The 22,878-nt window shown below is 42.1% G+C and overlaps 2 protein-coding genes across 3 annotated transcripts in view; one reads left to right on the top strand and one right to left on the bottom strand.

Moving 5' to 3' along the window:
* The window catches only part of CCT2 (chaperonin containing TCP1 subunit 2), a 161,805-nt gene extending 146,598 nt beyond the window's left edge, over window positions 1-15,207 (top strand). The window contains exons 1-16 of one of the 2 annotated variants that reach the window (XM_065631000.1): window positions 2,645-2,724; window positions 3,982-4,056; window positions 4,531-4,596; window positions 4,695-4,806; window positions 5,709-5,785; window positions 6,782-6,894; window positions 7,416-7,618; window positions 7,821-7,921; window positions 8,008-8,135; window positions 9,377-9,480; window positions 11,246-11,365; window positions 11,950-12,078; window positions 12,166-12,269; window positions 13,335-13,434; window positions 14,100-14,241; window positions 14,914-15,207. In XM_065631000.1, coding sequence (XP_065487072.1) covers window positions 2,722-2,724; window positions 3,982-4,056; window positions 4,531-4,596; window positions 4,695-4,806; window positions 5,709-5,785; window positions 6,782-6,894; window positions 7,416-7,618; window positions 7,821-7,921; window positions 8,008-8,135; window positions 9,377-9,480; window positions 11,246-11,365; window positions 11,950-12,078; window positions 12,166-12,269; window positions 13,335-13,434; window positions 14,100-14,241; window positions 14,914-14,944 — 1,608 coding nt within the window. In that variant the 5' untranslated portion in view covers window positions 2,645-2,721 and the 3' untranslated portion in view covers window positions 14,945-15,207. Of the gene's footprint in view, window positions 1-2,644; window positions 2,725-3,981; window positions 4,057-4,529; window positions 4,597-4,694; window positions 4,807-5,708; window positions 5,786-6,781; window positions 6,895-7,415; window positions 7,619-7,820; window positions 7,922-8,007; window positions 8,136-9,376; window positions 9,481-11,245; window positions 11,366-11,949; window positions 12,079-12,165; window positions 12,270-13,334; window positions 13,435-14,099; window positions 14,242-14,913 lie in introns of those variants that run through there. The other variant, XM_065631007.1, reaches the window with a different exon arrangement.
* A 2,589-nt stretch (window positions 15,208-17,796) lies between these two features.
* Window positions 17,797-18,633, bottom strand: LRRC10 (leucine rich repeat containing 10). The gene has a single exon (XM_065658564.1). The coding sequence runs from the start codon at window positions 18,631-18,633 to the stop codon at window positions 17,797-17,799; it is 837 nt and encodes a 278-aa protein (XP_065514636.1).
* Between the last annotated feature and the right edge of the window lie 4,245 nt (window positions 18,634-22,878).

Below are 22,878 nucleotides of genomic sequence, written 5' to 3'. Positions count from 1 at the left end.
TCAGAGGCTTAAGTGGCTGGTTTGACTGAAGTAAGCCTCAAACTAGATGCTGTGATCCATGCTTGAATTGTCATTGGTCTTGGAGAAAACAGGAAGCAGTTGTTCCTCTGCTGTTTCTCCATCATTAATAACTCGGCTGTAAGAGAAGGTCTCAATCTGAATTAAAGCACTATCAGTAGATAAGGAGATGGGTGGAGGGCTGATTGAGAATTCATCCCTGAAACAAAGCCAGTGCTTTGCTCTGAGCTGTCTGACATGTTAAATGGTCTTCGGGACTAAAACATGCTCAAGAGACGAGGTGATTTACAAAGCATATGTGTTTATGAAAATATTTAAATGTGACACTTTTTTTCTCAACTAATTCACAGCATGGCCTTACAAACTGCTGTCAGCCAAAACTAGTGCTGGGCTCCTCCTATTTGGGTCTTGCTACTTTTACACATTATAAATCATACCTTAGCAATAATCAAAAGCCCCTTAAACCAAACTTACAAATTCTCTGTAGTAAGTTTTTCTATGAGCATTTCGTCTTCAAAAGGCCATAACTTGCTAAATTGTCCAAGGCACTTAATCTTTTTTCCCCTTGGCTCACACCACAGTGGCAGCAAATGTGAATTAATGCTCTGATTCTGAGAGAAAAATAGTTAACATTGTTTTAATTGGGCCATTAGCCCTAGCCAAAACTTAAGATACTTTTCTACATAACTACGAGGAAAACTGATGATGTTAAAATGCAGTTAGTACTCTAGTTTTCAGAACAAGTTTAGGAGGGAAAACATCTAACTCTCTGAAGAAAACAAAGCAAAAAGCCCAAAAACTCCAGAAAAATGCTAACCAAGTATTGACTTATTTACAACCAGAGATGGATATGAAAGTTTTCAGTTTTAGTCGTGGTTTTTTGCTATCTCTATTGGGATAGGTACCTATCTTTGGCCAGTTTGACTCTAGAACAAACAGCTTTGCATATATTCCAAGAGATTTGTATCTGGCAGCAGGATGAGGAACACCAGCTGGAATTAACCCTTGAGGAAAAAGTCACACAAAAACTTTTTTTTTTTTTTAATACAAATGGGTATCTAACAGCTTTTTTTTGGGGGGGGGTGGAATATCAACATCAGAACAAGGCTTGGATGTGGTTTCACACATCTGCAAAGCTGCCAAGAGAATAGTTACCAATTAATATTGAAATGAAGAGTGTATTCAGCAGGATTGTGACAAGGTACCTTCTATTCACTGCTTTAACTGGCTACGTGGATGATGCAATAGCAGATGCCTGGGACGGACTGGGAAGCACAGTGGAAACCAGAAACTGTAATTTGTTTTGACCAGTTCTGAGAACTGACCTCCGGGAATATGATTAAATTAAACGGGGGCAACTGCAAGCTCCTTTGCTGAGGCAGAAACAACTCTAGGGGTACAGCGGCAGCTCAGTGCCTGCATGGCAGCTCTCAGGAGGAAGGCTGGTGCACTGCTGGGCAGGCTGCTGTCAGGTGCTGCTCAAGAGAAGCTGCCAAATTAATGCATACTGTGATTAAGTTACAAAAGACGTACCCATCATTAACCAATTGACATGATAAATGCTTTCTGACCACCTACAAAAGGAGGAGATATTTTTCAAGTTTTAGATCCTTCTGCATGACAAGAGGGAGATAGAAGATTAAGTAATAATGTTGGAATGTTTTTACCTGGTATTTTAAACTTGAGCTACATCCTAAAGTTAGATGAGTTTCATTTTGGCAATAAGCATTATTTGCTAAGCCACTTCACCAAAAAGAAAGTATTTACCATATACAATACATATCCCCATTTTCAAGTTGTGGGACTAGGAACCAACCTCATTAATGTTTATAAATATGTAGAGTGTCACGAGGATGGAGCCAGGCACTTCTCAGTGACAACCAAAGATAGGACAAGGGGCAATGGGTTCCACTTAAATATGAGAAGAAACTTCTTCTCAGTGAGGGTGCCAGAGCACTGGAACAGGCTGCCCAGGGAGGTTGTGGAGTCTCCTTCTCTGGAGACATTCAAAACCCGCCTGGACACCTTCCTGTGTAACCTCACCTAGGTGTTCCTGCTCTGGTGGGGGGATTGGACTGGATGATCTTTTGAGGTGCCTTCCAATCCCTAACATTCTGTGTTTCTGTAATACATTGTTTAGAAGCAGAGTGCCTAGTTTATATTTAACTAATAATTAATAGACGTATTGTAAGTAAGAAACTAAGCAATTATCACTAACAGCATCAATTATTTCTTAGTACAGGTGTATGTCAAAATTTTCAAAAATTGTAATCACAGAATCACAGAATGTTAGGGATTGAATATAAGCAACGCAAGAGCATCCAACCTTTGGAGCGCTTATGGAGGATGATCCCCAGAGCTGCCCAGCGCTGTCAATAAAAATGCCGCTTAACAGTATAATAGACTCTTCGGTTTATTTCTCCGTTTCATTGCTGCGCCATCGGCGGGCGTTACACAGAACGGGGCAAGAGACCTCAGTGCCATCTCACCATTAAAAACCAGTACAGCTCCCGCACCGCCGGGCACCCGTTGCCGCTCACCCCCAGCTCCGAAGCGACGGGCGGCGCCTCCCACAACGCCGCGCGCCGCCGGAAGTGGCGGCTCCTCTGACGCCAGTTCCGCCAGGAGCTTCGTCGGGGCTTGCGGTGGTTCTGTGGTGGAGCAGGAGGCAGCTGGCGGGATCCCGGCGGCGGCACCGGCATCATGGTGAGCGGTGGGGCGGCGGCCGCCTCCGGGTCGTGCGGCGTGGCGGCGCTTTGTACCCGGGTGTTGGGGGGGGACGCTGGGGTGCGGCGGGGCGGCAGCCGCGCTCCCCGCAGACACGCGTGCGAGGGCCTGGCGGCCGCGCCCCTCCCCCCGCTTTGTCCGGCGGCGGTTGCGGCGCTCGCGCGGGGGCGGCCTCGCGCCCTGCCTCGCGCGCGGGCGGGGGTGGGGGGGCGGCGTGTTGGGCCTGGAAGGTTCCAGAGCGCGCGCGAGGAGGGTCCGTCAGGGAGCGGCCGGGCCGGGCCCGGCCCAGCCCGCAGCGGGGCGGCCACGGGCGGTTCCCGCTCCCGCCGTGGGCGCCCCCGGCTTTCCCAGCGCATCCCGCCCCCCAGCCCAGCCCGGCAGGAGAGGCGCCACCCGTGCCGGGCGCCCGCAGCATGGCTGACACGGTGCAGGGCGGCCGCGCGTTCCCCCCGCTCGGCTCCAAGAAGACCGAGTCCCCGAGCGGGAGAGGCCGCTCCCGGTGACCCCGGCGGGGCCGCCCTGGCGGTGTGGGGCGTCTGCCGCCGCAGCCTCGTGGTTTTCCTTGTCTAAGCAGTGGTGGAATGGACGTGAAACTGGTAGAAAATCGTGTGCTGATCACGCAGCGAAGTGAAAACGCGCGGAGCTCTCATAAGAGGGTTGATGTATTTTTTTCTTTTGGGATCTGATCCTAATTTGTTCAAGTTCTTGAGGTTTTTGCAAGTGTTGGTCTTTAACAGCGTGTATTCATTACTGATATAATTAATTTGTATGGAAACACACACACAAAAAGGCAAGTATTCAACACAAACATCAAAATACTGAAGCCCCAATGTGTTCAATAACTAAATTTCAAAAGTTCTGCAGGTTGTACTGATATTTAGGTTGTACCTAAGAGTTGGCTACACACAGCAGCAACAGTCATTGCCATGAAGTAAGGTACTGGTAACAGCCTTTCATGCTCATAGTGCTTATCAGAGAGTAGGGTATGAAGTCCTTAGGAGCAGATTGCGATCAATCTTGTAATCTCTTCACATGATTAAGAGATTGCAACATAAATTAACCTTGACTCTTTCTTAAAATTCTATTGTCAATATATTTATGCAAGCCACATTGACTATGCACATTAATCATTTTAATAATAAAACATTATTTAGATTGTTAGTGTCAGGGACTTGTTTTTAAAATGCATTGTTTTATTAAAGCTAAAGGAATATTCTTGTATTAACTCTGTTGTAGGCATCCATTTCCCTTGCTCCTGTGAACATTTTCAAGGCAGGTGCAGATGAAGAAAAGGCAGAAACTGCTCGCTTGGTGAGTTTAGTTCGCTAAGAAAGTGGTAATACTTGGCATAATTGAACTTTGCTTTTTCTCCTGTTACATGTACTTGCAGTTTATGGTAATGTGGAGCTTCATCTGTCCCACAGTTTTTTCTTGTTGCATATCTGTGAACAGAAGGGAGGAGGAGTGTCGTTTATGCTAACAAATAGAGAAACTCCTCATAAGTGTTCAAAAATCAATACCTTAGCTCAGAAGATTGATGTTCATTGAAAGGTGATTCTTTTGTCTGGGAGACAGGGTTTTATGGTTTCTGTGAGAATTAAGTATGTTTGATCTGCTTATCAAAATGTAGCAGTATAAGAAACTTGGACTCAGACTCTGCTGAAAAGAGCGTGGCTGTGGAAGAGTTGGGTTAAGATGTCCTCTGGGAATTTATGGACTAGCATCTGCTTCTTGTATTAAAGTAAAAATAAAGCCTTTTCTAAGGTGTATTTGTCTTTATTTCAGTCATCCTTTGTTGGTGCCATTGCTATTGGTGACCTGGTCAAGAGCACTCTGGGACCTAAAGGCATGGTAAGACAGCTGCAAGTTCTCTGTGGTCATACCTATTAATTTAGTTTTAATAGTTACAGTATGTTTTAAAGCAATATTCTAAACCTTATATCTCGTAGGACAAGATTCTTTTAAGTACTGGGAGAGATAGCACGGTAACTGTGACAAATGATGGTGCAACTATCCTGAAAGCTATTGGAGTTGACAACCCAGCTGCCAAGGTCTTGGTTGGTGAGTTTTTAACAGCTTGTCATTGGAGTACTTGGCATTTCTTAATTTATAGCTGTATTATGTAGTTTTGATTTGTTCTTAGAAAAGTATTTTTCTAATAATGTGAAAAATTGAAGGGAGGGGAAGCAGAATTCCTGAAATAAGGAGGTCGAGATGTGCTAAGAGTTGTGGAATCTGCAGAAGTAAAATTGAGGTACATGCTGCTCTTGCAAAATTGTTCTGATGTCTCCATGTTTTCTCTCAACCTTGGTTTGTCCCAGGAGTCAAAAGGGACAGAAGGCAGCTGTGTGCCCCTCATTTTTTTCACCAGAAAAATTTGAGACAGGAATCTACTGGAGTACGGAGGTTCTCTCAGGTTGTCCGTGATTTCAATCTGTCTTTTGCACTTAATCACCGTTCTACTCTGGACAGAGTTTACCTTTGTGATCAACCGTCTTAGTGTTCAAATGGTCCAGTTCTAGTGACAAGCAGGACCCTGAATAATTTGGTGTCAAGTTTCTTGATGGTTTTGTGTTTGCTGGTTCCTTGTTTATCAACAGTTCATGTGGCCTGCTTGGTTATTATGTTCTGTCCTGTATGTATACCTTTGAGCTTCCATCTGGCACTACTTCATTTTGTTGACCGTCTTGAGGAATGGGAAGAGAGAGGAGTAGCACTTGACCCTTGCCAGACTGGAGCTTGTGTCTAGGTTGCAGATGAAGAGCAGGAATTTGAAGGGTGATGAATGTGATTTGCATCTCAGGTTTTTCTGTAACTTAGAGTGACCTCTCTAAGTTTTTGAGGAGTAAGATGCTTTTTTCTTCTCCAGATTAATGTGAGATAAAAGCATTTGTATGTAAAGCTGGTGTGGGTGAGTGTGGTATTTTGAATAAAAACATTAATGCAGTGGCTTTTTTCTTTAGATATGTCAAAGGTTCAGGATGATGAAGTTGGTGATGGAACTACATCTGTCACAGTGTTGGCAGCTGAATTACTGAGGGTGATGTATTACAGTTTTTCAGATGTGTTTCTGTTTCACAATGTACTCCTGTGATATCAATGGGAGATGTATTATTTGATGTTTATGAAGAGGATTTCTAAAGTATAGGAATATCTTGCTCCATTGCCATTGAAATTGATAGCAAAAAGACCCTTAGGCGTTGCATCAATTTTTAATTAGAGGCTATTCCTTATTATTTATAAATTCATAAGTATTGTAATTTGGTACATTATAGAAAATTATTTCCTCTTATTTCATATGCAAGTGAAACAGAAGAGTATCATTCTCACAGTTTACTTCCTAGATTTTTGCACTAGGCAGCATGCAGCACAGTGCTCTGAAATAATTTTCCGTATTATTAAGGAGGAAAAAAAAAAAGCATGTTAAATTCTGTTCTTTTTTGTACAAGACCTAAATTAGTACTGTTCCTTTAAACTGCTTACTCTGTCAGACTCTAAATCTGAAATTACTATGAAAGAGACTTCAGAAGTGAGGAACTCTTGTTAAGCAGAGCTGTGCCAGTATATCTGATCATCTCAGATCCAGGAACTGTGATCAAGAGCATCTGAGAAACAATCCATCAGCTTGCCAAGTTCCTCACAAAACAGGGAGTTTAAAGTTTTTGGTGTTGTTTTGGTGTGCTGTTTTTTTTTTTTTCCAACTACACTTTTAAGTTGCAGCTGTAAATGAACAGGAAACTGATCTGAAACATGAAGTGAAAGATTGCCATTTTGAAGTGTATGTCTGCTCACTGTTCCTATTTGAGTTAGGATTTTTTTTTAAATTAATCAAATTTCTTGATGATATTTTGGGGGCAGATCATATTTGCCTAGATTGGAAAAAAAACCTGCCACTAGGGTGACTTTAATGTCATTGTTATAGCTCTCTGGCTTTTACTGCCATTCAGAATTTTCTGATTACTTGAAAGTGTCTTTCCTAGTTAGTGTAAGTGTACCTTGGGCAGAAAAATAATTATTATTAATTTCATTTAAACAGGAGGCAGAATTACTGATTTCAAAGAAGATTCATCCTCAGACCATCATTGCAGGCTGGAGAGCAGCCACAAAAGCTTCGAGAGAGGCACTTCTCAAAGCAGCTGTGGATCATGGGTTAGTAATGTACATTTTCTTAACACTTTATAAATCAGTGAAGATTAAAACATCAGTGAGAATTATATACCATTGGGAAATTCTTCGCTTTCTTATGTACTGTGAAGGCTGAATTTATTAATTTTAACAGTTAAAGAAAAAAAGTGCATTTTCTTCAGATGAACTACAGATGCTTTATGCAATTATTTAAATTTACTTATTGTGTGCAGAAACAAAATATGAGCAATAATTTGCTCCCTAGAACGAAAATCTGAGCTGTTACTTCAGATTTCAGACTCTGATTTTAAATGTGACTATTTCCTTTATCCAGCAATTTGAGAGCACAGGCTTTCTAAAGCTGAATGCGAAGGTTCTCCTAATTGTGTTTCGAATAGAAGGCTGTATTCTGGGATGCTGGATGGATTCTGTGTAGCATTCCTCAAAATGGAACATGGTTCACCTAGAAGTGGGGCAAGACTCAGAGTGATAGGTTAATGATAGTTAAGACTTTCAAACTCTCCACTTTACTGACTTCATTTCAGTGATGATGAAGTGAAGTTCCGTGAAGACTTGATGAACATCGCAGGAACAACTCTTTCATCAAAATTACTTACTCATCATAAAGATCACTTTGTCAAACTAGCTGTGGAAGCTGTTCTGAGGTTGAAAGGTTCTGGTAATTTGGAGGCTATCCATGTCATTAAGAAACTTGGTGGAAGTTTGGCTGATTCCTACTTAGATGAAGGTAAGTCTTTGTATGTTGTTGGCTGTAAGTGCACTTCAGAAATGAAGCTATTAGAAGTCATACATCTCTATGCAAATTTGTTCTGGCAAACATTGCAATGTTATTGTTAAGTTCAATAATAAATATGAGGAATTTGGGTAATAATTTAAATGGAGTTTCCTTTTTTAAGATCAAGTCTTACAAGACCTTTCTGTTACTACAGGTTTTTTACTTGACAAGAAGATTGGTGTAAATCAGCCAAAAAGAATTGAAAATGCAAAGATTCTTATTGCAAATACTGGTATGGATACAGACAAGATTAAGGTACATGACAGAACTGCTGTTGTGAAACAATGTTTTTGTAAATGGAGTTCCTTTTGAGGCTGAACTTTTTGTTTTCTTTGATTTAGATTTTTGGCTCTCGCGTTAGAGTGGACTCTACAGCAAAGGTAGCAGAAATAGAACAGGCAGAAAAAGAAAAAATGAAGGAGAAGGTAGATCGTATTCTTAAGCATGGAATAAACTGCTTTATTAACAGGTATGTATTTTCTGGGAGAAGGGATAGACTTGATAGTGCAATTAGAAAGTAGCAAGATTTTAATACTGTGAGTGTGAGGAACATTATTTATGCTTGTATCTGTAAAATTAGGTGATCCTACCTAATGCTTAATTTATTCATGTCAGTAAGGCCAATGTTTTTTTAATGTGCTTCCCCTTGTGCACCATGCCCTCCTGTTTTGGTTTTGTATTTTAATGAGGAAGAAGTGATGTTACTTAATCATGTCACTATGCTTTTATACTAACAGATTTCTTTAGTTATGAATACCAGCAGCATTGTCTGTATATTCCCCCTTTTTAAGGGAAATGAGTGCTGAAAGGGTCTGTGCTGCTGAATTCATTTAGCTCAAATGGAACCTACTGTGCTTTCTCCTGCATTAAAATGCTGGTGCTGGAGTACTGCTCCACATTTGAGTGTATTTGAGAGGCCTCTGTGCTCCCTGTCATGAGCCTTTTATACACATCTTTGAAAGTATGCAAGAAAACCATTTTCACTGAAGATATGTCACAATCTGAGTTACTTTTGTTAGCAGTGCGCTTCTCTTCTAAACTCACAGTGCAAAAAAAAAAAAAAATCAGTGTTTTAATGCTGAAAAATGCTTCTGCCTTGGCAGGGGTCAAGGCTACAAGGATTCAGAGTAGGAAGAATCTTCTCTGCATGTACCCAGAAGTGCCAGCTGGCTCTTTTGAAGATAGATTAGAAACTTCTTGTTAGACAGAGGTGGTATCTCCCAGCTCTTGTCGAATGTCTACAGCACTCAATCTCTAATTCGGAAGGGAAGAGTAATTTGGCATAGCACTCCGGAATGGTCATCGACCATTCAGCTTTAGATGACTACTTAGTTCTAGAGACAGCGGGATACGTATTAATAAGGGAGCACATACTCTTCTCTGTGGTTTGCTATTTGTATACCTTCCAAGACTGGCCATTTATTGTTGCCATAGAGTTGTCTACTGTTTAGATTTTGTATTGTTGAAGGAATTAAAGATGTGACTTCACGTGTTGTTCTAGTGCACTCTGCTAGAATAGGCCATTAGTGCCCAGCAGGCACTTAGGATCAAAGGTCTTAGAATTTAAAGCATATGGGTCCCTGTGCGTTGATAGTGTCTCTTCAGGGGATAGTTTGCCCTTCAGGGGAAGGGTATATCGATGTCCTTTGTTAAGCTGGTATTTTAAAAGGTTTATTCCGTGTGTAATGGGAAGGTGTATTTTAATTGTAGACAGTTGATCTACAACTACCCTGAACAGCTCTTTGGAGCTGCTGGTGTCATGGCTATTGAGCATGCAGACTTTGCTGGTGTAGAACGTCTGGCTCTTGTTACAGGTATGTAGAATACCTTGTCATATGAAACTTGGAAGGTGACATTATTTGATCTTCAGTAAATATTGATGTTTGTTCATTTAGTTTGTACTTTTTGCTGTTAAGCAGATCTTGTAACATGAAAAGTACTCCAAATAAGCTTTATTTTACAGTACTTAAATAAAAATATATATGGAGGACCCTACGAAATTGACCATAAGAAACTTGGGAATTACTTTGTTGATTTATCAGCTGCTATATAATAGTCAGTATTTTTTCAGAAGCAGGTATCTGAGTTTTCTGTCTTCAGTATGTTCACATATAAAATGTCTGTTTTGATTCTGAATCCTCTGCATAATGATTTAAATATACATTTTTTTCTCTAGCAGCTGTGAATAAAGGGCCGTAATGCTAACTGTGGAATATAATTTAGCTAGTTAGTGCCAGTTAGTAATTTGCTTTCGTATTTTAAAAGTATTTTCATTAAAGCCCCTCCTTGCTAAACTTTTTAAAAATCAGTTTTCTAGGGAAAAAAATAATTTTAGCAATAGAAAGAATAAGATTATGAATCCACAAGTTAATTAATACCATCACGTTATAAATGGCGGCTGTTTGATTGTAATCATAGAGAAGACTAAAGTCATCCTTTGTTAAAAATGTGGGCCTGAGTCATCAACTTGAGGTCAATCTCAAATAACATGAACAACCTGGATTGTCTAAATGTGACTCTAGTCGCTAATAAAAATGAAACATCTGGAGTGCTACAAATGATTCTCAGTGCTGAAGTTAGAGAGAGTTAACTGGAACACCATAAAAAGTTGATTGTGAAAGTGGTCAGAAGAATGAAGAATTGCTTTGCAGGGAGAAGGGGAAAGATACTGACTTGTTGAGCTTACTAAAACTGAAGTAGGAATTGTGTATAACTGTCTGTAGGCACATTGACATAAGCAATGTTCCTCTCAATCAAGCGTTTGCTTATGTTCTGCAGCAAATTCAAAGCAAATTTTGTAGACAGAGCAAGGGGACCATGTCGGAGCACACTGGATATAACAGCATAGCTGAAAAAATAGACAAGCTTTTAGTAAGCACAAACTCTCTACTACAGATCTTCTCTTGTACTGCTGCAACTACAGTAGTGCTGCAAGCTAATGTGGAATCTTTGAGCAAACATTGGGAGTGAATACATGTAAATGGTTTTCTCATGGGAAGAGCAAAGTACTAGAACAATGTGCCGTTCAGAGATGTTTTGGTCTTTGTAGTATCTGTTTTGTTTACAGTCTGGGAGTTTTACAAATTAGGCACAATGTTGCTGCTATGACATAGCATGAGACTCATGACTCAGAGTGATGGCCAGTGGTTCTCAGCCATCATCAGGAAGGCAAAATGAATACTGACACAAGCTGAAGTTTAAAAACAACCAACTTGATTTAGTATTTTATAAATACTTCATTGGTAAATGCTGTTAAAACTTTAAACAGATTGACATTTTAATACTGGCAAAGATGAACATTTAGTCTCTTATCCAGACAGGACTCAAAAGCATTACAGGTATTGTAGTTCTTGTGATGTGAAACAAAATATTGGTGTTTTAAGACCTTGTCAATATCAATGAAAGGTTTCTGGTGCCATATGCTGACAGGGGAAAAATGTGGCTTAGCAGTATTGTTAATTTAAATTTATTTTGGGGCAATTATGAAGATGATTTCTTAAATATTTTTTGCTTAGACCTTGCCTAAACGGATGCTTTCATCATGAGCTCTTTGACTTTTGTATGATCTTACATTTGTAGGTGGTGAAATTGCATCAACCTTTGATCACCCTGAGCTAGTAAAACTAGGAAGTTGCAAGCTTATTGAAGAAGTCATGATTGGAGAAGATAAACTCATTCATTTCTCTGGAGTGGCAATGGGTAAGTGTTTTAGCACTAATGGCATGTTGTAACATTTGGGTTAACCCTTTGCTAACACTTTTCAGATACCAGCATGGTGTAGGAATTTTGTAATGATTCATGTAACCATTTTTATTAAAGCCTTCCTCTTCAGTAAAAATCCTGCAAAGACATATGCTCATGGGTGAAATTTGGTATGTTTAATGGTATGTGAATTAACATAGACATTTGTAAGGATAGGAACAAATTTTCTGCTTTGGGAGATTAACTTGACAGGAAAAGTAGCGATGTCGTACTTCAAGAACATGAGAGCTTGTTCTAGTAAATGCTAATGCTGTAAGCTTCCAAGGAGTTGTTTTGAGATAACGTTCATTTTCTGTTAAATTAAATAAGGTGTTGTGGAACAGTTCATTGATAAAGGCAACAGCACAGTGTACATAATTTCATTCTACCTGTGAAATGTCATCGTGCTTTCTTTTCCCCTCAAAATTGATCTGTGTAAAACTTGACTACAGTGATACCAAAACCATTACAAATGCTTTGTGATAGCCTCTTTTTGTATCTTTGGCTAGTTTTTTTCATCCTTTTGCATTTGTGCTTTTTAGGTGAAGCTTGCACCATAGTTTTGCGTGGAGCAACACAGCAGATTCTAGATGAAGCAGAGAGGTCTTTGCATGATGCTCTCTGTGTTCTTGCCCAGACCGTGAAGGACACTAGAACTGTGTATGGTGGAGGTGAATATTATATTCTTTGTACATGAGATAAATTTTGTAATACTTTTCAAGTCAGATACAAGACATTTGTGTGTCCTCAATGAATAGGTTGTTCAGAGATGCTGATGGCCAATGCTGTTGCGGAACTTGCCATGAGAACACCTGGCAAAGAGTCTGTTGCAATGGAGTCCTTTGCTAAGGCTTTACGAATGGTAAGTTTGTTTAATCAGGTTGCTGGATTCATACTCAAAATGTTTCACTGAGTTTGCTAGCTTCTGACATCAGATAGAAAACAAAAACTTTGAAAGAGAAGCAACTAAAAGTAAAAAAGTGAAATTTAGCAACATATCTTGGATGAACAAAGGGGAAAACTTATTGTTTTCTCTCTCAGAAAAAAAGTATTGGTGTTTTAATAATTCCAGCTGTTGTAGAATTCTCAGTGTTTGTATGCTCACACTCTTCTAATTGGTTCTTGCTCCTCTTAGCTGCAAGGTTAAAAGTGCAGCAGAAATAGCACATAAAAATGTCAGCGTATTCACTTGACAACTGATTTAGTAAATGCATCCCTTCTGTTCTATTGATATTCTAGTACTATTTGTATTTATGCTCTAGTACTATGTGGAAATTTCTAGACTTGCGCTGGAGATTGCATCTTAGTAGGAAATAGAGTATCACAAGAAACATTCACACAATGTTATTGTGCTAACAGACTTGTTAATTTGTGAAAAAATGCCTCCCTGTAATTTAAATTGAGGAAAACCTTTCTTAGCAAATGAAAGACCATAGGAAAACATTTCTTCACAAGAAAATTGAAGAGCATGGTAAGACTTGCCGTTACTTTTTCAGTCAGCATGTGCAATTTGCACTGCTGTCACTTAAACAGTGAGCAGAATGATCTGGTGGTTAATGCTTACCAACAAGCTGGTGTTCTTGCAATGAAGCCACTTTTCCAGTTGTAGTCTGAAATGTTAAGAGAGAGACACATTTCCTTCTGTCCATGTAAAATGAACTGGCAGATCTGCTAACACACTTCTGTCCTCTGAGCTACTCTCTTATAACAAGGTCCTAAAATCTTTAGAAAGGTAGTTTGATTTTTTTTTTTCTTTTTTATTAAATTTTTCCCTGTCTTATGATGACTGTAACAGATCATCTGCCATGTTTTTGAAACTTCCTCTTGTTGCAAATGAATAGTAAACTAGTAATATCAAAGTACGTTTCACGTTTACTAGGGATCAATACCTGCATTAATTAAAACCAACCTGTGTTTGTCCCCTTAGATCCCAACCATAATAGCTGATAATGCTGGCTATGACAGTGCAGATTTGGTTGCTCAGCTCAGAGCTGCTCACAGTGAAGGGAAGACTACTTATGGACTTGGTAAGGGGCTTGATGTTACTTCTGTCATTGGATTGTTGTTTGGGAGGGTGATTAGGCTTATTGAACTTCGTCACGTCTGTTTGTCACTGATACGTTCAGCTGGAAGAGTTGAGTATGTTGATTTCTGTTTGCTTGGCATAGAATGTAGGCATGCAACGTTAGATTCCTTTCTCATTCTAGCAGGCTTTTCATGATAGAGTGGAATGCTTTGTTTTTGAAGGGGATGGTCTCCATCTGTAAAAACCACTTTCCTTACTTACATTGAGCCTAGTTATATGAAGCTCAAAAAGAAAGGCATTGATTTAAAAACAAACAAAACCCCAACACAACCAAACACCCCCTGCTCTGCCCTGAAGAAAACTTAAAAAGTTGTGGGGAGCTCTGAAGTTGATATACCTAAGAAAGTAGTTCTGAGAGTCCTACTGGGGTCGTCTCCTCTTCCCATTGTATAGTGTTCATAATTAATTTTTTTATATGTAAGTGCAACATGTTAAGCTTAAGTCAGCAGCCTCGAGGTACAAGACTTTATTTAATAGTTCCTTTATTATCAGTATGGTTCAATTGAGCAGGTAAGTTTACCATACTGTCAACTTCTTGTAATTTCCTTAAAAAAATACCCCAAGTTAAAAAACCAAAACAACCTCTTAATGTTTCTCTCCTTCCAGATATGAAAGAGGGTACCATTGGAGACATGGCAGTCTTGGGAGTAACGGAAAGTTTCCAAGTCAAGAGACAAGTTTTGCTGAGCGCAGCTGAAGCAGCAGAAATGATTCTTCGTGTAGATGACATCATTAAAGCAGCACCAAGGTATGATCTGAGTATCTACATGGCCAGTGACAGTGGGATGGAGTAACCTCCTTCTGTGGAAGAGTAACTGTGCAGAAAAGTCTTGTTCTAAAAATACTTTATTTGATGTGAAGACTGATATCTGACATACTAACATTCACGTTACATGATTTTTTTTGCGTTATGAGTAGGAACAGGCCTTTAGAGCCATCGGTGCGCTTAAATTAGCGTGTCTGAGCAATGCCTAGTTTATCTTGGGTCACCAGCTGCTCGTGCCATTTATAGTACTAAAACATCTGCAAAAGTGGCTGACCAAAATGAGAGGGTTCATGCTGCTTTTTTTTAAATTTTGGCAAGAATTGTAGTGAAATGCCCAGCTGCTTCTGAAGTAGAATCGACAGCTAAAACAAAAACATGTTTGTTAAAAAGTTTGGGTAGAAATGCTGCTTGTGGGCAGGTTATCCCACACGCAGCTACTGCCAGATAGTTTGACTATTTTGTGAATCACGGGGGTTTTTTTGCTATGGTCAAAGGTGGCGTATTAGCTTTGAGATGATGCTGCCTTTTGTGCTGTGAGATAAAGTCAGCACTGAACACAAAATACCAACTGAAAAATTAAGAATAAGGGTGGCTGGGGAGGCTGGCGGACATGAGCATGAGGTGGAATTTTCTGATTTTTCTTTTTCTCCCCAGAAAACGTGTACCAGACCATCGCCCATGTTAAACTTTCTTCTGTGCCTGAGGATGTGTGGACCAGATCTCACCTAGTAATTTTTTTCAATGATCTAGTTTTCGTAAAGTTATGGAACAGAAGCTTGAGAAGGGCAGATCTCCATCAATGGCATGAAATAACTGTCTTCGTTTGGTGTTAACTTATTTCAGGTCATATGTGTTGTGGGGAAGAGTTCACTTTCAAGTAAAACAGGGGTTTTATACAGCCCTATTCCCTTCTGTTCCTCTCTAGGTTCCACTTAAAAGACACAGGAATAAAGTAAAAAAAAAAAAAAAAAAAAAAAAATCCAAATTGACCAAAGTTGTATTTGTCTTTGTGTAGAACTGTGAGGGGCAGTTTCATTAGAAAAGCAGCGGTGTGCATCCTCAGTCCTCAGCTGTGCGCCCAGGCCAGGGGATTGTCCTCTCCAGCCTGTGCAGCTCACTGGTTCACACTGGCCTGGTACATTCAACGTCAGTGGTTTATTCTGGTCCTGGCTGTGTAGGTTTTGAGTTGACACCCTAGAAATAGCCTCTGAAGTTAAATATTACCCTCTCCAAGTGATACTGGAGTACTACTCATTTTTTTTGATGATGAAAGAAGAGGAAAAAGCTGAAGAGGAACCTTAAGCAATGCCCAGAACTACAACTTAAGGGATTTTACAGCATTTGCACCACAATTTTATGTAGATAGGTGTTCTGCTGAGGGGAGGTGAGAGAATAGTGCACTTTGGGGGAGATACCAGCATGCTGGACCAAACAGTATGTGTGTATGACTATGATATACAGACTCAGGCCAACTTTACAAACACTGTAGAGGGCAGTTAGTGGAAAATGTGCTGGGCTGCTCCCTTTTAATTTTTTTTCCCTCATTCCTGTCTGTAGTAGCCGGTCTTTATAATTCTCTTCCCCATTACAGTAGTTGCTGCAAAGGCAACATGCTTCTTAATGGGACTAGTTTCTTTACGCTCGGATGACAAAGAATTCCATCATGCCTGCAGCAATCTTCATGCGCTGGCTGCATGGGATCCCCTGAAGGAGGTGCTGGCCAGGCATTGTCACAGTTCTGGCCCTTGCAAGGATAATGCAACACCTTGGCAAACACTGGGGCAAGTTTCCCAAGGCAGGGAGATGAATTGGAAATGAAGAAGGTATCTGTGCAAACGCTTTTCTCTCGTAGGTTTCCTGAATTGGATGTTCACCCAAACTCTCAAAAGAGACTCTCTTCAGATCTCCAAAAGTGGGCAGAGGGTGCAGGGTTAAACACAAACCATTGACAAGCAAGAGAAAGCAGCTTCTTCTTTCCTTCCCCTGCCACCCGCCTGATAAATCAAGTACCAGGACAGTTCTGTTGGCAATGAAACATTGAACTTGGGTGTTAAAAAAGCCCCAAACTCTTGTCCTGATGGATAATTCTGTTTTGTAGGAAGGAATAGTTTTTTGGAACAAGATTAGATACAGAATTTGGATAGAGAGAACTCAGTTAATTCCAAAGAAGGATGGTTTAACTCGGCGAGGCACTAGTACACTTTATTTAATTTAATGAGTAAGCAAACCGCATGGGTGCCAGCCAGATCCAAATTCAGGCTTCATCTAACAAGACAGCAAGTGCTAGCAGAGTCTATATATTTCCAGATAATTTTCTGAGCATGTAAATGACATTAAGCAGTCACAAACTGGCATTGGATCAAACCTTTCCTGGGCAGTCAGCTGCCGCTGCTGCAGGCTGTGCTGGTGAGACAGTTCCATGGATGAGTGAGGCAGAAAGAAGTGGCTGTTCTGTGCCACCAAGGGCTCCCCACCCTTCTAAAAAAAGCTGTCTTTCACCAAACTCAGTGATCCGTGTGATGGAATCAAAAGCTAAAAACATCATTTTGAGCCAGATTTCCATGTTACACAATTAAAGCAAAACATACTTTAAAAACATGAGTTCAGCGCACTTCCAAGGGCATCTGAACCGGTCTGAGTTGCAAGCTGGAGAAACACCCTGCTGAGGTCAACTGAGTAAAGTTCACCTCAGCTTCCAATTCTGTGCAAGCCCGTAGCAGCAGGCTCCCAGCCCCGGGTTACATTCATGCAAGTTTACCTTTGCGGGTCTTGTGGTTTTTCTGTTTCAGTTGGGCTTTGATTTTCTTCTTTGCTACTGTGTGAAAACTCAGCCTGTACAGCTGCCCTCACAGGTGGCATTGCTGGTTACATAAAAGCTAGCAGCAAAGACTCCAGCTTTCCTCACCATCATTTAAAATGCTGCTTGGCGATAACGAAATAAGAGTGGTCGCTAATTTTCCAGGAGGAAGGCGGCAGCAGTAAGATGAGACATCGCTGGTACTTACGTGCCGTTTCCTTGATAGCGCAGCCAGGGCCCTGCTACCGCTTCCCACGCGGCTGGTGGGGAATCCTTCAAGCTGCTGCTGCTGCAGTGACATTTTGGGTAAGTCATTTGAGATGGATGTTGTGGGTTACTCCATCATCACCTTGAATGGTTGCTTCCAGCTGAGCCGAGACACCTCGGCAAGGTAGAGAAGGGGCAGCCCACAGGTGAAGAGCAGTGAGTCTGTACGTGCTCTGGACAATCCACCCATGGAAAACACCTAAACTGTGTCTTCATCTCTACTACAAACTCTGAGTGGTCCCTGCTTTGGAGGAAGTCTTTACTCTAGAGGGAGTGCTGGGTGCTGTGCGCTGTGCAAAAGGTGGTGTCTGTACGAGAGAGTTCTGTAGTCACCTAGGGCTAAACTGCTGCACCTACTCCTGAAGATGAGCCAGGCGGCATGGTGCTCCCTAGACACCAGCAAGTGAGGGAGAAGTAGATGTTGGGCAGCATTGTGGGTGCGCTGTGCCTTTGCCAGCACGGGCAGCTGAACATCAGCAGGGCTCGGCTTCTGGCTCAGGCTTGGCAGCGGGAGGTGGCAATGGTATCTCATCGAGTGTGATTTCTATCACTGCCCCAGACCGCTTGCGAGGTTCAGGGCTCTCCTCTGACCACCTTCCCACCCTGCGCACCCCTTTGGCCACTTTAGGTGCGTTCCGGCAGGGGTTGTGGTCGTAGATCACCAGCTTCAGGCCAGGGAGGTGAGCCAGGCTCGGGAAGAACCGGATGGAGTTGCGATCCACGTCGATCACCTCCAGAAAAGGCATGTCCAGGAGCACGGAGGGGAATTCGGACAGCAGGTTGCCAGACAGCCAGATGGTGCGCAGCTCCTGCAAGCACCGCAGCTGGGGAGGGAGTGTGCGCAGGGCGTTGGAGCCGACGTGCAGCGTCTTGAGCAGGCTGAGCTCGCACACGACCTCAGGCAGGCACTGCAGGCAGTTGGACTCAATCCAGAGGGTCTTGAGGTTCTGCAGGAGCCGGAGCTCAAGGGGCAGGCTGCAGAGCTTGTTGTTGCCCAGGTAGAGGATGCACAGCTGCTTCAGCGTGCACACAACCAGGGGCAGCGCTTTGAAGTTGTTGAAGTCCAGCGCTAGGATCTGCAGGTTTTGCAGCTGCTCCAGCTCGGGGGGCAGATTGTTCAGGTTGTTGTCGCTCAAGTACAGCTTGACCAGTTCCCTAAACGAGCAAATGTGCAGAGGCAGCCGCCTCAGCTGCCTGCCACTCAGATCCACCATTTTATCCACTGGCATCTCTTCTAGGTCTTCCAGGAGGTACTTCTGGCACTCATCAGAGGGCACAAAAGCAACTATGGCTTTCAGACTGTTGCCCATCCTAGGACTTTGTTTGGGGATCGCTGGGACTGCAAGGGACAGGAGCCCGCCTTGGTCTCCTCCTGCTGTGCACTGGCCTGCCGGTAACTCTGTTGTCCCAATATAAGGCTCTGTTTACTTGGCACCAGCCATTAATCTCAAGGGCTCTGAAATGTTTCTGATAAGCGAATGAGTGTTTGGTGACGGGGATTATGGACAGGATGACTTTGAGCGCAGGTCTCCCTCTCTCACTCACATTCGCCCCTCCCCAAAAACATTCCTTCTTGCCTCTTCCTGCACACTGTCAATGTTCTCTGATTTTGCCCCAAACCCATGCCCCAGCCCCTCACCTCTCTGGCTGTACTGGCTGTGCAGCCAGTGCTGGCTGCAGGGATTGACTTGGGAAAGTAAACACCACGGAAGACCAAATTTTTAAACGCTTATGTTTAGCTTTCATGAAACTTTCAGTGGAAATGTTGGATGAAATTGAATTGTTGTTTAAAATGCCTGTCAAGACTTGACTGACTTTCCAGACGAGTGGCACTTTTAGGGATTTACTTTGCAAGGTGCCAAATACATAATTTCAGAGTGTAAGTTGCCACCCAGCACTTATCTTAAACCTTTAACACAAATACTTGGCAAACTGCTATCTTGAGCTGTTCTACTATTTATGTTCCTAATTTAATGGTGTTTACTACAGCCTCTGGCACTCTTGACTGTGTAGGGCCTTTTTCATTACATTATGTTTTGCTTCTTGTCTGAATCCCCGTTTAATACCCGTACTATCGCAACCTGCCAAGGCTGTTCTCCAGCCGCCTTCTGATTGTGCTACTACAGCTCCTGTGTCCGTACCAAAACCTGGCAAGGAACTGCCATGGATTTAATTCCATCAGGATTATCACTTGTTATGAGTGAGACTAATATGATGTTAAAAGTTGTGACTATTTTGATGTACCCGTGTAAACTGTTCCTCTCCTCTCAGCAAGACCCATTGCTACTCAGGTCAGGGCACCTCTGATTTTTAGGAAGAACTTTCCCACATGTAGGCACCTCTGCATACTTTGACTTCTTGAGCTGCTGCTGGCTTAAGCTTTCTTGGAGGTTGTCCCACCTCTGTGTTGGCCATGGCTCTACCATGATCTTTGGGTTTGAAAGCTGGCAGAATGTTTTAAGGTGGAGTAGCCTTCCCAGCAGCTGTCTTTCTATTATACTTTGATATCTACAGCTCATTGCTGTAATTTTCCACGCTTAATGCAATTTAGGGAGGATACTCCAAACTATCTGCAGTCGGTTTCTGGGCATTAGGTGCTACACAACCAAAATACGCAATTGCTGAGAGCCACGTATTCTGGGAAAAGCCAAAGGCAGAACAAACAGAAGATTGAGAAAAAGGCAATATCAAACAGTTAAGGTGGCCTCTGGATCTCCGGTCAAATCTGGTAATACCGATTTGTATTGCCACCACTTGCTTTCAAATGTAGAGCAGCTGCTAGCTATCAATTGTGTATAGGCTATAGGATGTTTACTAGTCTTTTCCCTGCAAGATGAGTGGCTGTGGCATGCAGCAGTGGTGGTATGAGGGATTTATGGAGGGTTTCCTGGGGGAGGAGAACAACAGAGGGGGCATCTGGGGACCAGTATTGCAGCGGGACGGAGAACAGCAAGTGTTGTGACCTGAGTGCCATAAAATAGGTTTTGGACGGAGAAGCTGGGCAGAATACCAAGCCTGGAGAACAAAGATATGTCGCAGTCATCTGTGGCCGTGCTGTGGAAGAGAGGTGCTGAAAACCCTTTCTCACGACAGACAGCAGGACATGTTGGGAGCAGCATCCCAGCGGCACAAGTCAGTTTGCATGGAATGAGCATCTCAGAGCAGCCACTTCTTCACTGCTTTGACACTGCGCCGTGGGGAACGTGTCATTCGTGGATTTCACAGGGCGTCCTTTTCCAAACTGCTACCCTGGAATGAGGTCTGGCTCTTTTGAAAATATTTCCATGGCCCTCAGCAGGGTTTTGTATATGTTTCTGTTTCTAAGCATCTGCAGCACCTTTGAGAGATGAGGCTCCCTGCTGTGTTAAGACATTCTGTGCTTCAGGTGTGAAAAACCAAATGCATTTGATGTAAATAATAACGAATTTACATCCATGGCAAAGACATGCCCCTTAGACAAGTGCCTAATCCTGCTGATTAGAACAACATAAAAGCCTGAGTAAGAATATATTAATAATCTAGTTTAGGTACATTTTTCTTAATAATCCGTATGGAAAGAAATAACTTTGCAGTATACCTTATGTCTATAGACACGTACACATATATTTTTTCTACTTGAATTATTTCTACTTAATTAAACTTCTAAGCTGCAGACAACTATTTCTTAGGGATCCTCTGCATTGTAGTTTAATCATTACTCCAGCTTATCAAAAAAAGTCACAATGACCTTTTGTTGCTGCATTTTGTACCTCTGTTGGCTAAATGAATGTCTGCTTGGAACACACTGTGAGATCAGAGTATTTGGGAAAAAAATAACCTTCGTATGGTGGGATAATAAAGGGCTACATGTGCAACAAAATGAACAATCTTGATCCCTCTGAGGATCAGCAACTCAAGTGGAGGCTCTAAGGCAAAGGCAGTCCCCTCAGTACACCCAGGGTGGTGTTCTGAAAGCCACTTCATGTCTTCAGCATTTTCCTGATGCCCTCCAACATGAGCACTAATGACTTCCCAGAAGCATTTGTGGCATTTGAGGAAAAGTTCAAGCGATAAAGGCGCTCAGCACAGACATCGTCTTGCTCTTGTCAAAGCGACACTGCCCTACCAGAGGGCCCGACATCTGCTCTGCTTGAGAAATGCCTTCACTTTCTGAAAGTTCACCAGTGACCGCAGCTATTGCTCACCATTCTCGTTTCCAGCACTCAGCTCCTGCAGCTCGGTGGCTGGGACGGCTGCGGGACAGAAAACGTGGTTGCTTGCTGAAGACTTGTATAAAACCTCTGAGTCCAGAAAAACACAAGGAACACTGCTCAGAGCTAGGCACTTAAAAAAAAAATCACAGTATAGTGGAAATCAATATAAAAGCTGTGTGTTGTTATTCCTGCATTTTTGAGATGTTACTGTTTTTTGAAACAAAAGATTAGACTAGAGATGCTGGTGTTTTTTCAGACCCAAAGCACGGCACGCAGCAGTGTCGTGACACCAGCAGGTTGTGTAGCCCTCACAATTTTGCAGGTAAGTTTGAAAAAGCAAAACGTATTTCAAAATTCAGGGGACTAATAAATAGAACTCTAAGTCAGTTGATTTTAATGTTCTCATGCCTGTCTTCAGTCAGGCTGACATAACAAGAGAAGAGACTTAAAGGAACAATTTTTAAGAATGTCTTCAGTGTGTGCTACTAATGATTTGCTTTACATTTATTTAAAGTCTATGACAGGCCTTTAGACCCCTTCTTCACTCACAAATGCTGTGTGTTTTCTTTTCCGTTGCATTTTCTTGACTGGAGCGTTGCTGCTAGAGCGGATGATGCCTCCCGCATGATCTTGACATTCACTCTTTGCCATGCACTCTCACACACTGGGTCTCTTTTGGGGTGATTTGCTTGGTTCCAGTTCACTTTCACGTGGTGAGCAGTCTATTTTAAATAAGTGAGGTACTGCAGGAGAAACATCCTCATTGCTCTTTTCCCAGCATCTTAGCATAGTCTTTTGAACAAAAATGGCTGATTATTCAAATTTAGCCTTAACGTATGCTAGGCTGCTGTAATTGCTCACCAAAATTCTTGTGCAGAAGGAAGATTCAAAAAGTCTCATAAGTAAATTGCAGACTCAGTACTGAGCTTCCTCCCAGGCAGCTAATGGGTTTGGGGCTGCTCTCTGTCAGAGCAGTGCCTCTTTTTGACACCATTATTTTTCTGCCAACTTGACTTGAAACCAAGTGCCAGGCAGGGGTGGGAACCACTAATGTTGGGGAACTTGCAGGAAAATAAATCCAAGTGAGCACTTCCAAACGTCTGGCTGAAATATGTACTAAACCACTGGCTGTTTATTACTGTGTGTTGCAGGCTGTCATCTTTTGGACTTTTAAGACCTGTTTTTTGAGGAGTGGCAATCACATTTATGTTCGGACTAGAGCTCTCCCATAAATAGGGAGTTAATCTTCAGTTGTTAGGGGATGACTTGTCACAACCCTATCAAATGTCCGTCTGCTCAGTCCTGCTGAAATGTCTCCATGTAAAAGGGCAAAGGTAATATATTATGTTCTCTTTCTCTGTA

The sequence above is a fragment of the Caloenas nicobarica genome, chromosome 1, assembly GCF_036013445.1.
Source record: "Caloenas nicobarica isolate bCalNic1 chromosome 1, bCalNic1.hap1, whole genome shotgun sequence".
Lineage (NCBI taxonomy): Eukaryota > Metazoa > Chordata > Aves > Columbiformes > Columbidae > Caloenas > Caloenas nicobarica.
Note: the sequence above shows the minus strand (reverse complement) of the source record. Positions and strands in the feature narration are given on the sequence as shown.

Bases quoted from the DNA above. Each gene is read 5' to 3' on its own strand.
- LRRC10 (XM_065658564.1), bottom strand. From the start codon at position 18,633: ATGGGCAACAGTCTGAAAGCCATAGTTGCTTTTGTGCCCTCTGATGAG.